Source organism: Heloderma suspectum, chromosome 7 (assembly GCF_057233095.1).
Source record: "Heloderma suspectum isolate Gila_16-S chromosome 7, 16-S_ref, whole genome shotgun sequence".
Classification (NCBI taxonomy): domain Eukaryota; kingdom Metazoa; phylum Chordata; class Lepidosauria; order Squamata; family Helodermatidae; genus Heloderma; species Heloderma suspectum.
The window spans coordinates 32,200,261-32,216,751 of NC_139464.1; the positions used below are offsets into that span (position 1 = coordinate 32,200,261).

General features: G+C 39.6%; 1 protein-coding gene across 6 annotated transcripts in view; it reads left to right on the plus strand.

The window, feature by feature from the left end:
- KDM7A (lysine demethylase 7A) overlaps positions 1 to 15,407 on the plus strand; it is a 67,951-nt gene extending 52,544 nt beyond the window's left edge. For 4 of the 6 annotated variants that reach the window (XM_084809536.1, XM_084809537.1, XM_084809539.1 and 1 more), the window contains exons 15-20: positions 934 to 1,031; positions 2,383 to 2,528; positions 2,673 to 2,878; positions 5,294 to 5,376; positions 9,659 to 9,935; positions 10,796 to 15,407. In XM_084809536.1, coding sequence (XP_084665662.1) covers positions 934 to 1,031; positions 2,383 to 2,528; positions 2,673 to 2,878; positions 5,294 to 5,376; positions 9,659 to 9,935; positions 10,796 to 10,890 — 905 coding nt within the window. In that variant the 3' untranslated portion in view covers positions 10,891 to 15,407. Of the gene's footprint in view, positions 1 to 933; positions 1,032 to 2,382; positions 2,529 to 2,672; positions 2,879 to 4,951; positions 5,105 to 5,293; positions 5,377 to 9,658; positions 9,936 to 10,795 lie in introns of those variants that run through there. The other 2 variants (XM_084809535.1, XM_084809538.1) reach the window with 2 other exon arrangements.
- Positions 15,408 to 16,491: the final 1,084 nt, after the last annotated feature.

Here is a 16,491-nt window from a genome sequence, read left to right on the forward strand (position 1 = left end):
TCTTTATAAAGTGTTGCTTTATATATTGCTGATGAATGTGCCATCTTTCATCAGGGTAATTTAATTTCCATCGACCAATACCAAAGGAGACTGTGGGATGAATTTTCAGTATTCCTCAATATGTATAATGCTGGGGAGAAGATTAAACTTGTTACTTTGTAATTCCAATTTAGACGTATAGTTTTTGCACATGCCGAGCGAGCCATAGCTGCATTGATAAATATAGGCCTATGTCTTTTATTGGGAATATGTAGGATTGAGTTTCAAGAGACTTGTGAGCTTGGATCTGTAGGGGACCTTAATTAAGGTATTATTAATTATTTTTTAAAAAGATTTTTGAATCGCCATTCACCCCAAAAGGCAATGTACATTTTAAAAAACAATAATATATATCAAAACCACCAATTAAAAGCAGAACAGAACAATCTTTAAAAAACCAAATCAGTGAACAGAGTTTAAAAACCAACAAAAGCCAGGCAGGACAAAACAGATTTTATAGCCCATTAAAGCAAGCCGGAGATGGAGCTGCTGATTATTAATACATGCAATGTGTTATTCCTGCATAAAGAAATAGACTGTGTTTATGATGATGGAAGAAAATCAGATCTAATCTACCTTTAGTATAATTTCTAATAGAGATTCCCTTAATCTATAGTTGATATAGTGTTTCCTCACAATTATAGCACTTCTTGAGGAAATAATTTAATTCCTAAAACTAGAAGTAATTTCTTAGCTTTCATTCCTATATTGTTTAATAGTGTGTCACCAAATATCATTTTTGGAGTGTGTGTATGTATACTATAAGCGTGTAACTGGCCCCAAAGCAGTGTGCAGTCAGGATGAAAGGGTCAGTTGGGACAAGAATGTGTAAGAGATCATATATGGAGAATGTGTGGAAAATCTCCTAATCTCCCTTCTTTTTCCCTCTTCCAGTGTTCTTTGAAAGTGTGAAATCAGAACTCAGGAATGGAAACTCAGAATACTCTGATATTTCTGATTCAGAAGAATCTGAGCCTGATTGCACTAACCAGGTAAATATTTGAGTATCGCAGGTGGTGGTCAAATGAAGCATTAAACTTTCAGTATTCAAAGAATATCTAGCTCTGAAAAAAGCTAATGGAAAAAATGGACAATAATTTTGTGTGTTAAAAAATAGGTTAGATAAGAAGTCAGCTAAGCAGAAACTGTCTTGTAGAATAATCCTTCTAAAAATCCATTTAATTTTTAGTTTTTTAGATCTGTAACTAAAGTCAAGCAGCACACCAAGCATCTTTTGTTGTCTAAGATCTGGCTTCCAGAGGGAACTCCTTCCTCCTAACTTAGCATCTACTCCAGGGATACGTATTAGACTATACCTGCAGTGTCTTCATCTTCTGTTTCTCCAAGGGGTGCCCCTGCACTTCTAGAACTTGTTTGCAGAGGACCTTGCTGTGCTTCTAGTTTCCTAGCTAATGCACTAATAACAATACAGGAAATCTTCTTGGAGAAGAAATAGTGTGTCCTGGTATTGTACCAGCATCACACCTTCAAGTGAATGGATTATGGCATCTATGCACAGTCAGAAATCTTGGAGGGTGTTTTGAGAATAAGTGGGGATGAGGATGGTTTGTGCAGGGATACCATATGGTACCACTTTTGGTTATATGACCATACCCAGCATTTGAAAGATTTGTAGAATGGTCATTGCTCTTTTTCCTGACTGCACTTAGTTTCTGCTTTTCCTACTTGGTCCCCCTTTTGGTTCACCTTTCTTTGGTCCTTAACTGCAGCATAAGATGGTGACTTAAAACATGTGAATTTGCTACCTCAAATCAAATATCAGAGATAGAACACAATGCTTTTGGCCCAAGTCTGCTTGTTTGTTTATTACATTTATATCCCACCTTTCCTCCATCGTGGAACTCAAGGTGGCTACATATGGTTCCCAAGTGGTCACCCATCCAAACACTGACCAGGCCCACACCTGCTTAGCTTCAGCAAGGTGGCTGCCTCATGTGCCTTCAGACCATGCAGTTCACACATGCAAGTGCAAGTCATCAAGTGATGTACGTATATTTGTGAAGCAATCCCAAGACTGCAAATCACCGAGAAAGATATTCCTGAGTTTCAGGGTGGCTTTGTCCTGAGCTCTGGTATTTAGAAGTGTAGGATTCCCACTAAAGTGCTAGTTTCTCACATCCTATTTTGGATAGGAGCAAAGGTGTTCACCCTCTGTTAGTCTTTTGCAGCCATGTGTTATATGCTGTTATTTATATAACTGGTAACAATTAACTATGATGAAAATATTAAGTATAAATTACTGTAGAAGTTTTTTGTGTTTGTTCTGTGAAATGCTTAGGGTTTTTTCCCCCCCCTATCTTCCCTCCTCCCCTCTGTCCTCAGCAAAAGGATTCCTCTTTAGAGGAGTCAGAAAGCTCAGGTGATGAGAAACAGGAAGTAACTTCAAATTTTAAAGAGGAATCTAAAGTAACAAATGACTTCTTCCAAACCACAAAGAAGCCATCTAGACATGAAACTGCAAATAAAAGGTGAGTATAAGAATGAGAGATTTAAAATCCAAAAATTAATGGAGGCTTTTCAAGCAAAATTGTATTTCTCGCATTCTGTTGAATAGGAATGTAATATATTTTATGCTTGTGAAACAGCATTCTACTCCCCACTTACTTTTTCAGGGAATGTCCTACCTCGACAAGTATGGAGGAAGAAGCTATTCAGGGCATGCTTTCTATGGCAGGATTGCACTATACCACTTGTTTACCAGGTCATACACAGAGCACAGACTGCACTAATAGAAGAAGCTCTCTTCAGGAACACAGAAACTATCCCAAAAGTAGGCATAAAGACAAGATGTCTTCTCAGAGTCATAAAGCAGATTGTGGTAGGTTGTCTTGCAGTTGTATATTGTACCAGACCTAAAATATGCCTAAACTGTAGGTTCTGAAAGTAGGACGCATTAGCTGAACGTTGCAATCCCCTTCAGGTAGCTAATGGATCGACAGAATAACTGTAATATGTCTTTTTGCTCAGATTTAGATTCCCTAGGTTTCTAAGCCAACTTGATGAGTTTATATGTTGCCTGTAGAAGCAAAATAGAAGCATCTGACTTTGAATATTTGTGCCAAGGCCAAAAATAGTTTTTGTAGTTAGTCAAGCAATCTCTAGTAAAATTGACTGCTGAAAACATGATGCATAGGTATATTCCCCCATTCTAAATTAAGGCTACAGCCCTGTGCAGAGTTTTCTGGGAGCCAGACCCATTAAACTCAATGAGGCTTACATCTGAGTAGACATGCATGGAATTGTACTGTTAGAAGGCATATTGTTCAAATGCTATAGTTTTTCTTTTTAATATAAAGTGCTTAAGACATTGAGTTCTTAATGTATTAAATCTATTACACTTGAAGTAATTATTTTTAGTTGGCAGTATTGTGAAGAGGTTTCAGTAGGTAACAAACAGTTGCAGTCGCTCATGTGTTCTTGCATTAACAAATGGATTTCTTTTTCTAGCCAGAGAGGTAATTAAATTCTTAGCATTCATATTATCACATTACTCAATGTAAGATGAGGGTTAAAAACACACCACCCTATGATGGCTGCTTACAGGATTAATAATATCTGTGTTAACACTATATTTACTAGTATTAAATGTTAATACTACCACAGTAGGGAGTCTTTAAAGTAGTAAGTATAGCATTTGATACAGATATTAATGACTGTGAACAACACTTTAGTAAAGTCTTTAAATTGGATTTAACATCATATTCATTAATTAAGGTTGATAGAAAATGCAGCATCCAAAAATCCCATTTATCAATTGAATTATTGATCTGCCATATTTCTTAATACAGTCTTAAAACTAGTTTTTTTAAAAAAAAATAAAGAATTCATGTAATGCCAAATCTCCCAGCTAAGTGAAAATGAATGAGTTACAGTAGAATAATGGAAAAACAGAGGCATATAGTGGGATTGCTTATTCTCTGACCCTAAATATGGAGAAGTACCATTTATTCCAGTGAGCCATCAAATGGTTGCTAAGTTGCTGCTTCTGGAATACTGGAATTTCTTTTACTTAATAAATCATAGCCTTTTGTCAGAGGTTAAAAAACGATAGCATTTTCAGTGAAAGAAACGGTTCTGTGTTATATATATATACAGCAAAAAAGATCCTTACTGTACATGAATACTCTTAATACAAGGTTATCAGTAGTGTGGGTTAGCTGTCAATCTAGAACTTGGTCATATTTTTGCATTACCCCAATAACTACTTTATTTGATCTTTTTAGGGAGACAGCAGTATGTTTGCTTTTGCTTTTAGCAAAAACAAAAAAACAGTAAGTTGACAGCTGTGACAGCAGATGTTGTCTCAACTGTAATCTGCTTGATGCTCACCCCCCCCCCCCCCATATCTATGGTTACTAAGAAATCCAGATGGCAAAGGCAAACTATATTGATCCAAAATGGTTAAGTTTTCTGGCTGGAAAAAGTAACTTCCACTATGATTCAAATTACGTTTGCATATTGGGGGAAATCTAATGCTGCCTGAAATCTTAAAGCTGATCCTGAGAGCTTTTGATAACTATGACATGTTTGTGATCTTTCACATTTATGTCCTCACGTTCACTGCTGCAGATGAGAGCCAATCTAGGTTACTTTGTAGATTCATTGATACCAGTCAGTAGAACTGAATACCTTTTTGTATACAAACTAGAGTGCCCTAAAGCAGTTTGGTTCTATGTAAGCTAGCAATTGCTTGCATGAAGGAAATGGTTGTCCTCTAACTAGATAATGAGTAATTGCATTATTTTAGTAGGAAGTGTGCTTTTAATAGGATAAAAACTTATCAGTAGATAAACCATAGCAGTGAATCACATGATTTTGCTCTTGAGCGGCATTCTATACTGCATTACAGGAGAGGGAAAGTCTTATCTTGGAATATGCAATCTGATTTTAGGTACCAGCTATATGAGGGGGTCATCTGCTTCACTCATAAACAAAATTAAATGAAAACGTTATCATGGAAGTAGGTATGTACGCTATAGTAGAGATAATCCCTTTCTCAATTAGTTGAACTTCCAGTTAATTACTCTAGTTGTGCACTAGGTGGAAGGTTATGTGTAAATTGTGTTGTGGAGAATAAATAAAGAATGAACAAACAGTGAACAAGATGTCTACTGCTGTCCACTCCCTGGAAAGTGGCTTGTCTAGGAAGTAAATACTTTCTATCTTAAAACAGGTATTTATGAGCTATATAATATTCTTTAAATATTTCTGAGAATTTCATTTTTTTATTTAGGTAAGCACATAAAAGAAGGAAAAGATACAGGAGGTTCAACATTAACTACACCATTACATGCAGTTTGTAAAGTAAATCCTCAGGTAAGAGAATATTTTGCCTTTAATATAACAGTATGTACAATACATAGCATGCTAAAATTCAGAGGTGTTTAGCTTTTTAATTAAGGTATGCCCCATTCTGCAAACCTACAAATGAAAACTTTTCAATTGCCCTTGGCTAATATGTGGAAGTCTCTAACATGAATGTACTGTTTGTGAAAATGCCATATTAACTTGGAGACAGAGGTATTTCTGATTTTTTTAAAGAATAGCATGAGGGGAAATATAGGGGGCATGACTGGATTTCACATAAAAGAAGTTAAGTACAGCTGGTGCAAAAAGCATGTTGATTTGCAGATTTTATAGCTGGTAAGACTTCTGATATTTAGCTTAATGACCTGTAATTTTGTATTGGAAATTTCTATCAGAAAGGTTTGTGCTGAACTTTCAAGCATCTGTGTGTGAATTGCTTTAATATTTTGTTGGAATATGTAATGTGTCTTGTATTCCTAAGTGTGTGTGCGAATCTTTAAGAATGGCCATGGTGGGCACGTTCACATGACAGGCTAACCCATGATAGGTGACAAGCTATGCACTGTGGGTTGTTTAGCAAACAACCCACAGTGCGTGGTTGATGTGCCTGACAGATGATCAAGCCCACCACCCACAGTGTGTAGATTGTCTTCCCCTTCCCCCCCAGTTCTCCAGCTGACTCTGCCTGGCATCCCAGGGGACTTGGCGGCAGAACCTTTCTTCTGAACCCCTACCACCGAGCCCCCTGTCCCCTCTCCAATCATGGCCAGAGCCCCTTTTTCCCCAGTGCCCTTTGCCAGTGGCAGCCCCTCCGAAGTGCCCCAAAGGCATTTTGTGGGGGCTGCCCCTGACCCCCTGGCTCCTGCCAAACCCCCATCCTGACTCAGACTGCAATTCTAATCCCAGTCAGAACCCCTTAAAAAGTTGTGCAAAACATGGGGATGGGACAAGTTTTGTCGCATTTTCCCAGCCCTGTTTATGTGTGCAAATGGCCCCGTTATCAGTGGAGGCTGGTGGGTTTGGTTTTGGTGGGGCTGTGAATCTATTCTGGATTTCAGTCGGAACCAGCTAGAACTCTAAAAGAGCTATCAATGGTGCTGAACCCTGTCACCAATATAAGTTTGGTACCTTGGATAGCTCCTCTCGAGTTCTAACTGAAACCCAGAATGGATTCATAACCCCACCAAAATTGGAGCCACCAGCCCCCGCTGCCCTTTACATATGTATGTATGTATTTTTAATTGCAGTTATTTGCAGTTGTGGAAGTGCACAACCACGGGTATCCAGAAATATAGGGGCTTGCCTTGGCTGCACCCTTGTATCTCAAGTAACACTGTAGCAAGGTTATTTTGACAGCTTTGCACAGTTGACGGGTGGGGAAACGGTGTAGATCACCCCCTAGCAAGGGTATCCCCAGGGTTCAATACCTTGCCCTGAATCTTGGCAGTACCTGCTAGTAATCTGCACTTGCCTGAGTCCCCTCCGCCAGTTTTTATGGGTGCCTGATCCCCCACCCCCTTCCTCTCCTCAAATCGCTGTCACTGCTTTATTTTGAAAGCTGTCAAAATAGAAGCAGTTACTTCCTTTAAGGTAGGGAAAATGGGGTGGCACCCACTTTTATATGGAAATGGGATGCTCAAGACTCCAGGAGGGCTGGACTAGGAGGATGCGATCCATAGGGCAGGGGAATGGGGCATTTTAAATTGCAGGGGTCCTTGGCTAACTGTGTGATCTTAGCACTTTTGACAGCTGAGGAATGTGCTCAAGATCCCCTAGTTAACCAAGCGCCACCTCGATTTAAAGTCTTGCCCCCACCAGTGGGGGTGCCTCCTCTATTCAACCCTACTCCAAGTTGGCAGGACCCATTTTCATTGAAAAGTGCATCTCCCCCTTTTCGCACTTACTGTGTCAGCCTCATGGGATTTTGACAGCTCTCAATGAGAGCTGCAATGCATTTGCTAGAAACTTCCAGGATAAGATCTCTTGCATCTGCCAGGACTTAGACTCCAGTGTTATAGCAGTTGAATCTGGTGAGGTATCTGGAGCACAGCTTTGTCCTGTTCTCCTGGATGAGTTTCAGTTGGTACAGCTTGAGGACATTGACAAGGTGCTTGGGCAGGTCCATGCAACCACTTCTGTACTGGAGCCTTCCCCCCCCCCCTTGGTTGATAAAAATTGGCAGGGAAGGAACATTTGGCTGGGCCAGGGAGGTGATTAATGCCTTTTTGCAAGAGGGGGTGGTCCTGGGCCACCTCAAAGAGGCAATAGTGAGACCACTCCTAAAGAAATCCTCCCTGGACCCAGAAAATCTTAGTAGTTTTAGGCCAGTGGCAAATGTTCCTTTCCTGGGCAAGGTTCTTGAGCAGGTAATTGCCAGCCAGCTCCAGACACTCTTGGATGAGACCAATTATCTAGATACATTTCCATCAGGGTTCAGGCCAGGTTTTGGCTCGGAAACAGCCTTGGTCGCCCTGTATGATGACCTATGTCAGGAGAGAGACAGGGGGAGTGTGACCTTGTTGATTCTCCTTGATCTCTCAGCGGCTTTTGATACCATTAACCATGGTATCCTTCTGGGACGATTGTCTGAGCTGGGAGTGGGAGGCACTGCATTGTAGTGGTTTCGCTCCTACTTGGATGGTTGGCTCCAGAAGGTGGTGCTTGGGGAATATTGCTTGGCTGTGTGGATTCTCCAGTATGGCGTGCCACAGGGGTCAGTTCTGTCCCCCATGCTATTTAACATCTGCATGAAACCATTGAGTGCAGTCATCTGGAGTTTTGGGGCGTGTTGTCATCAGTATGCTGTTGACACACAGCTCTATTTCTCCTTTTCATCTTCTTCAGGTGAGGCTGTGGATGTGCTAAATTGGTGCCTGGCTGCAACAATGGACTGGATGAGGGCTAATAAACTGAAACTCAATCCAGACAAGACTGAGATGCTGTTGGTGGGTGGTTCTTCTGACCAGATGGTGGGTGCTCAACCTGCTCTGGGTGGGATTGCACTCCCCCTGAAGGAGCAGTTTCATAGCTTGGGGGTTCTCCTTGAGCCATCTTTGTCACTTGAGGCTCAGGTGGCCTCAGTGGCATGGAGTGCCTTCTACTAACTTCAGTTGGTGACCCAGCTATGCCCCTACCTGGACAGGGCTAACCTGGCTTCAGTTGTCTATGCTCTGGTAATATCCGAGTTAGATTACTGCAATGCGCTGTATGTGGGGCTGCCTTTGAAGACGGTTCAGAAACTGCAGCTTGTGCAAAATGCGGTGGCCAGACTGATAACGAGGACCAGAAGGTCCAGACATATAAGACTGACTCTGGCCTGCTTGCACTGGCTGCCTGTATATAAAGCCTTACATGGCTTGGGACACAGTACCTGATGGAGCGCCTCTCCCTACATGAACCTACCATTATACTGTGCTCAACATCTAAGGCCCTGCTCCGGCTGCCTACACTGAGGGAAGCTCGGAAGATGGCAACAAGGGAGAGGGCCTTTTCGGTGGTGGCCCCCAAATTATGGGCCACCAGGAATGATCTCCCTGACTTTGTTATCTTTTCAGCGCCAGGTTAAGACCTTTCTCTTCTCCCAGGCATTCGGCAGTATATGATAAGTGTTTAATTGATCCTGGACTGTCTTATGGTTATGGTTGTTGGTTTTTGAGGTTGTTTGTTTGAAGTTGTTTTAGATACATGTTGCTTTTGTGTATATTGTCTATTCATGTGTTTTTTTATGTAAATGATTTTTAATCTCTGTGTATTGTATTTTTAATGTTTTTAATCTTTGTAAACCGCCCAGAGAGCTCCGGCTATTGGGCGGTATAGAAATGTAATAAATAATAATAATGAGGCTGTCTAAATCCAGCTCAGCTAGTGGAAGGCTAGGGGGAGGGGAGGGAACGAGTGCACCAGCTTGAAAAAAGTCACTTTATGACTCCTGATTCTGGATAGATTTGCTCAGCTTCAATAATGAAAGTCCATCGGGCACTTACTGACATGAATCAGTTACTTTATTTACAGTGCAATTCTATGAATGTCTACCGGGAGTAAGTCCCATGGAGTTCAGTGAGACTTACTCCCAGGTAAATGTGTATAGGATAGCAACCTTAGTTTGTGTAACTTTTTCTGCTTATAGCATTGAACTGTAGATAAATTATGGTACAAGAAATTGAGTTACTTATTTTACAAAAACACTGCTGCTGTTTTGTGGAAGCCTACAAACGAGCATTCATAAATGCTCCATGTGCCCAGTAGTTCATTAGGTGCATTACAAAACCAAACTGCTTTTTTCCCTCTACAGGATACAAATAAAACTCAGAAATACATTAAGAAAGAAGGTGCATTGGATGGCAGTTACAGAATTCAAGAAAGCAGGAGTCACTTACATAATAATGGTTTGAACTTCCCACATGGCAAATGTATACAGGACTGTAGCTTGATTGAAGGGGAGTGCAGGCTAAGTGATGGTAGCCTCAGCCCTGACAGGCCATATGGTGAAACGTCGTTGTCTATACCTCTTCATCCAACCAAGAGGCCAGCATCAAATCCACCCCCTATCAGCAACCAGGCAACAAAAGGTGGTGTAGTTATCTGTATTCATTTCTGTTAGCCACAAATTACTGGCTATTGCTATTTGCAAACCAAGTTGCAGCAGATGCTTAGCTTAAGATGTGAACATTCAGAAAACAGGTTCACGCCCAGGATCACCCAGTTCATGTGTGTTTATGAAATTGTGAACTCCCATAGTTTCTAACATGGGAGATTATCTTGTACAAATTTCTCGCCCCTCCCAAAAACCCTCAAAGCACATTAGAAAAGTTCCCTTAAAGATGTAAAGCTGGTGTTGCATTATATCTTTAAATAACATGCAAGCTGGGGAATACTTAGTCCAAATCTTGCCTTGAGTATGAGTTTGCTAGCTTTAGTCAGGCCTCTGTCTCTTTGTCAGCCCCCACCCCCCACCCCATATCAGCAATATGGGCATCATCATCATCATAATGGCCTAACTTACAGGCCTGCTGTGAAACTGCTAGCACAGTAGTGCCAGTGCTTGTAATTTTTAGCATAACACTGGATATAATCCAGAACTTAGCACAGCTAGTGCAGGCAACACCTAGTCTAATGAAGTCATAATGAGTTGTGCAATGATTTGCAGACCAGCTTGTGTAATGGCTTGTGAAACAGCTTGCGCAAGCAGAATTAAAGTATTGGATTTGACATCTTCAATGATAAAAACAGCGTTTCCATAAGTGGAAGAAGCTTTATGCTAGTGGAATCACAGCAGTGGAGACAACCCAATATAATTAGCTGCCCAACAGCCTGTGTTGCCTCGTGTTCATGATCCTGCCTATAAAATTCTATGTTGGGCCAATGTGGGACTGTATATACCTGTGTTGTGGTGGTGTTCAGAAGTACCAGCTTTTTCTTCTTTTTTCAGGCAAGCGTCCAAAGAAAGGAATGGCAACTGCCAAACAGCGTCTTGGGAAGATTCTAAAGCTGAACCGAAACGGCCATGCACGCTTCTTTGTTTGATGCAGTAGCTGCTTCCATTGCTGCTGTCCTTTTATACACAGACCAGTATTGAGGGTAACAGTGCCTGGAGCTCCTGTTTTATTCATCTGCTTGAAGCAGAATGCATGTACCTTATTAGAACACTGCCTGATGAACAAAAACCCAATGCTGCATTTTCACTGTGCCACACCTGCTCAGCAATAACCATTTGTGAAACAGGGGAATATTCAGAGAGACTGTGGACTGGGAGATGGTCTTTTTTCAGGGCTCAATCATTTTATTGTTTCTGGTAGTATCTGAGCTAATTCACGAATGGAAGAGTGTGATGAAGGTGGTTATCAATAATTTATTTGACAGATTTTTGGCAACTATTGAATTCATTTTTAAACTATTTATTTGGAACGCATTTTTGTGGGAATTACGATTTTAATTTTAGATGTGAAGAATGTGAAGGTTTTTATTTGTCTTTAATGTCCGTCTGTCTGTTTTTCTGCAGTGGAGAGCCACATGAATGATTTATTCTGGATTCAAGCATTTGATATACAGGTTATAGTCTTAAACATGGATGTGATGCATTAAGTTAAGGCACATGAAATCACATGTTAATTTCTGTTCTTTATGTAAGGTCATGGATAGCTTTTCCACTGACTTCTGAAGTACGTCTTCTCTGCCAGTTTAGTTAACCTTTCCTTCTTCTCTTATCCCTGCTCCTGCCTCTTCCTCCTCTTGTGTTTCACCGTATTTATTCTGGACTATAAATTGGTATAATATTAGCAACAGCTCTTGCACATATATGTGCTCCCTCCCACCTTACTTGTTTCCATGTCATAGAGAATGATCCATGCGGAGCATGGGTAGCAGTACACCAAGGATAGCACTACAGCTATTGATTTAAGTATAGAAACTTAAATGCATTTTGTGGAGAAAGGCTATTATGGTGGCAGAGTTTTGCTTGATTGTCTACACATGCCAGCCAATTAAAGGTCTTAAGTCATTTTTGTATATATGTAAATGTGTTTGATAGCTTGCTAAATCTCAGAATGACTATTTTGTCTCTTGCTTTGCAAAGATCTGGTAGTAAATGCCAATTCTAAAATGCATGTAAATAACTTAGATGATAAATTTGTATTTTTGTAATATAAAATTGAATATTTAAGCTCTTTTGGGAGGAAAGGGGGAGGTACCTATACTACTACTTTGGTAAGAGGGCTATTCAATACTAAAGCGGGAATACTAGAGACCTGCTTTGGTGTTTTTTTCCTGTTGATCAAGAGTTAAAGCATGGCCAAAGCTACTCAGTTGCTTGACTACAATAAAAGCTTCCCAGCCTTCAGGTTATATCTAAAATAAAATATATAGAAGTCCAAAAATAGGACTTTTCTTTGCTTAAACCGTTTTATATATTCAGTATTTGCTGCATCTATGTATGTGTATCTGTATTAAACTATACATTATGTCCTTGTCCCATATCAGAATAGTCAGGCGTTCTTGGCTACTGCAGCTATAAAGACTTGGACAAATTTCTCAGTGGAAGGCATTTCAAGGCTGCAGTCCTTAACAAAGTTGCCTCTTAAGCCAATTTAACTGAATAGAACTTATCAGTGTATAACTGTGTCCAGGGTGGCAGCCAAAAACATCAAGGTAGCAATCTTAATTGGGAGGTAAGCCCCATTGAAATCAATGGGGCTGACTTCTGAGTAAATATGATCAGGATTGGAGTGTAAGTGGATAAAACTCAAATCAGACAACAAGGTTGTGATATGTCCTAGGTTTTGAAAATTATCATACAGTTTTTCTTCATCCTCCTTTCCTCTTGAATAATAGTTTTTTTCTCAGCACATGTTTTTTTCTCAGCATGTGTGTGTCAAAATTATTTAGGTACAACAAAACTGGAGAACCTACGTGTTCCCAGCATTATAAGTAGAGCTGATTAAAGAGAGAACACCATACTAGCATTTAGAAACAACTGTGATAAAGTAGTAAATCTGGAGCAACACACTTTCCAGTATTGATAAAAGAAAGTGATCCTTTCAGCAGTCAATATATATTTTAACTGAGCTGTAGTTCATTTAAGTAGAAATATTAATTTGTATTGTGTGTTCTCAACACCATTATAAAGTAACAATAGTGATCCTTTTGATGTAGACAGAAAAACAGTTCTAGGGTTCCAGGTTTTGAAGCTTTGGTTCAGTTCTAATTTTAGTAAGCCGTATATTTTAAGGAAATTACTTGTTTGCTTAAAAAAATCAGAGGAATAAAACTTCTTAAACTGAGAACACAGTTCAATCAATGATAAATATATAAGAATAATAAATTCTCTCTTGTTAGACCATAGTAGCTAACAGGTCTCATAACTGATCTAGTTTCTCTAAGCATCCTAATTAATAAAATATATAGCTATGGCCATATTGGGGGACAGATGGTGATGGTGGAGAAGGAGGGGAAGGCTTTGGCTAGAACTATATTTTAAGTGGCATTTCCAATCACTTTTCTCATTCTCTCCCCCTCCCCCTGCACCTCTGCCCCCTCATCCCATGGCTCTTCATTGTTATGAGCATACAAACATCTCTTCATAGTTTACCAAAAGAAATACACTATTTTAAAAGATTCTTCCAGCTTTCCATGTCTCAGATTCAAATTGAGGCAAATATCTTTCTATCACCACTTCAATAAGGCTTTGACTGAAATATGGCTTTGGATAAGATTTATTTTGATAAACAAATCAAATTTATTTTGTGCATTTCAAAATATGTTCCTCTGAAAAGTGGCAACAACTATTTTGGTAGCTGAATGGGCAGTCGTGTTTGTATGCTAGTAACTATTTTGGTAGAAATCCGTCTTGCACCAGACTTTTCATATGTAGTAAACGGTCTGAATTAGATTCTGTAGCCCTGCTGTAGTTACTTCACTTCCTGGAGGGAGAGGAAACAGTGCTTAAGCCATATTTGGCAGAAAGTTACTGTGTCCTCAGTGCAACCACACTTTAAAACGGAGACATTTTTCAGTCATCGGAACAAGAATTTCAGCTGTAGGCTAGAATTACTATAGACCAGTTCTCTCCTGAGCAGGCAGAGTGAAAAGGTAATATGAAGTTAAGTGTTTGGGTTTTGCTGAAGAGAGGAGATAGAAAATAGGGCTAGTGGTTTTAGCAGCAACAACTCCAGCAGCGTTTCTCTTTGTCCTTCTACAATACTTATTAATAAACCCAAGCTACAAAGTAGCCTCAAATAACCTCTGTGATAGATTACCTATGCAATCAGTAACACTGACATATGATCATTCTCAAACCATTTCAAGAGGGTGGAACAAGAAGGCCTGCCTTTCCAGCCACAATTTTGTCATAGCTGAAGTGCTTATATTAATGTTCTTCAGGATAAGAGCGCAGTGTCATGATCACATTAAAGAAACTTTAGTTCACCTAAGCTTTTAACATGCCACAGACTGCCTTCATTCACCAAGATGTGTAGTCATTAAACTCGGTAATCTTTGTAGGACTCAAAAAACACACAACCCCTGGCCTGACTCAACAGTTTTGCCAACTCTGTAACTGGTAACTTGGAGGAAACTGAGGAGGCCCAATCCTTTACATAGTGCCTCTCTTCACCCACAATTTCTGTGCCACCAAAAAATCTCAAGGCATCTTTTTGTAATAACTTATGTGCATACTTCCAGACCATTAAAAACTGTTCATGATCCTGGGCAACTTTATTTTGTGGAAGAAATATAAACTGAATTTAAGGGCCTTACTGTTTGTAGTTTAAACTGGATTAAAAGCTGCAACATCTGTTTTTCCAAAAAGGCAAAGATCTGTGTACAAAATGAGTGAATTGTGCAGTACTGAGTAGGAATGAGACTAGCACTGATTAGGGGATGTAGCTGCTGCTAAAGCTGCATTTCTCCCTGGAAAAGGACTTTGATAAATTTTAAGCCATAATAGTTTCTTGCTGTGGGAAGGGAATGAAAGAAATCACTTTAAGAGATTATATTATTATGAATTATCACTTCTGCTGGGAAAAGTTTAACTTTGCCAGTGCTTTGGCATTTTGGGGATATTCATTACATTTGAAAAAAGGGGATAGGTCTTGGCTATATTTACTAGTTTTGTAGTAGTGTTTTGCTGATGTGTCTTTCCCCCACACACACCTTTTTTCTATTGTCGGTCTAATTTCTAACTTTTTTGAATGTTTGTGAAATAGCTGTCTTTCTGAATAGGGATTTGTGTGTCCTCTGCTCCTTTTTACAGAAGCACACTACTGTGTGGAGTGTTTTGGCTGGGAAATGCGATGCTGCAGCTTTAAGAGCATTTTTTTCAATTTATAACAGTGTTTCCCAACCCATTTTTGCCTGCAGGCAGGGAAAGTGTATGTACAGTATTTATTTCGTTTCAATTTTACTTTGAAATTTGTACATTTCTATAAGTAGCTTACTGATTTACTGTTTGGGAGGACAAGTGGCTTGTTTAAATTTGTATTTGACCATAGTTTCCACTTTCTGTACTTTAAAATACTGAAATTAAAATCTGTATTACTTATGTTTTTGATTTTAGCACTCAGGTGTTTAATTTCTTCATGTTTGTTCACTGTGTAAATACTGAATGTGAAACAGAATGTCTTATGAAATATTGCTTAATTCACTTCTACTTCTGATTGTTGTAGCCTTTGTTTCTGTTATTCCATTGCTCTTGATTTTGAGCAAACTTGACTTTGGAATGTATTCCCAAAATAAGAGTAGTAGCTTCGCTTATTTCAAAAACATCTGAGAATGGGATACAGCTGTGGTAGTGCATAACATGCCAAACATCTTTGTGAAATGAATAAGGGGAAGGATTTGGAGGTCAGATATCTTGAAATTGATCTACTTTAATATCCAGTAGTGTCTGTAGGGAGGGGGAGGCAAATGTGTACCTATAAAATCTTAGAGCTTTTTGCTTATTTGTTTTGTTCACTCAACAAGCTTGCCAAGTTGTACGTAATGTAACAGCCACAAATTGCACCATGCCAGGTGCTTGGCAACCTGTATTTATAGGCCCTAGTAGAATTCCAAGCAAACTTGGCCTGTGAAATTTGGCTTGTTGCCAGTCACTTCCCTTAGGATATAAAGGCTTCCATGTGACCACCTTTTTTTGTTTCCTTGAGCACGTGAAACAGGCTTCTGTCTAGTGGCTCAGCTCGTAAGAGTTTGCAGCAGAACATCAAAGATACGGGGACACCCCTGACTTAAAGAGGAAAGCAATAGTTTGCTGACATGTAATCATGCAGTTTAGGCATATGAGGTGTTGGTCTGTAAAATGAAATGGCAAAACGATGCTTCCTATCGATGAAGGAACTTACGATAACTTATCCGTTCTGGGAATCCTGAATGCACAGGCTAAACCAAACTGTTTCTAAAAGTTTTTGAGGTACAAAATACTAAATTGACAGGTGATATAAATTGTCATCTGCTTTCCCAGCAGTTGTTGCACCTGGATTAAAAAGATTAGACTTTGTACAAACCAAACATCTAGGAGAAATCCAGGCTGCTTGACATAAATGTTGCGTTCTGAAGACTGGCATTCATATACCCTTCCCTACCAGCCTGTTTTTCCCAATCCTGTCCCTGTGTGAGGTGAATCAGAGGGACCTG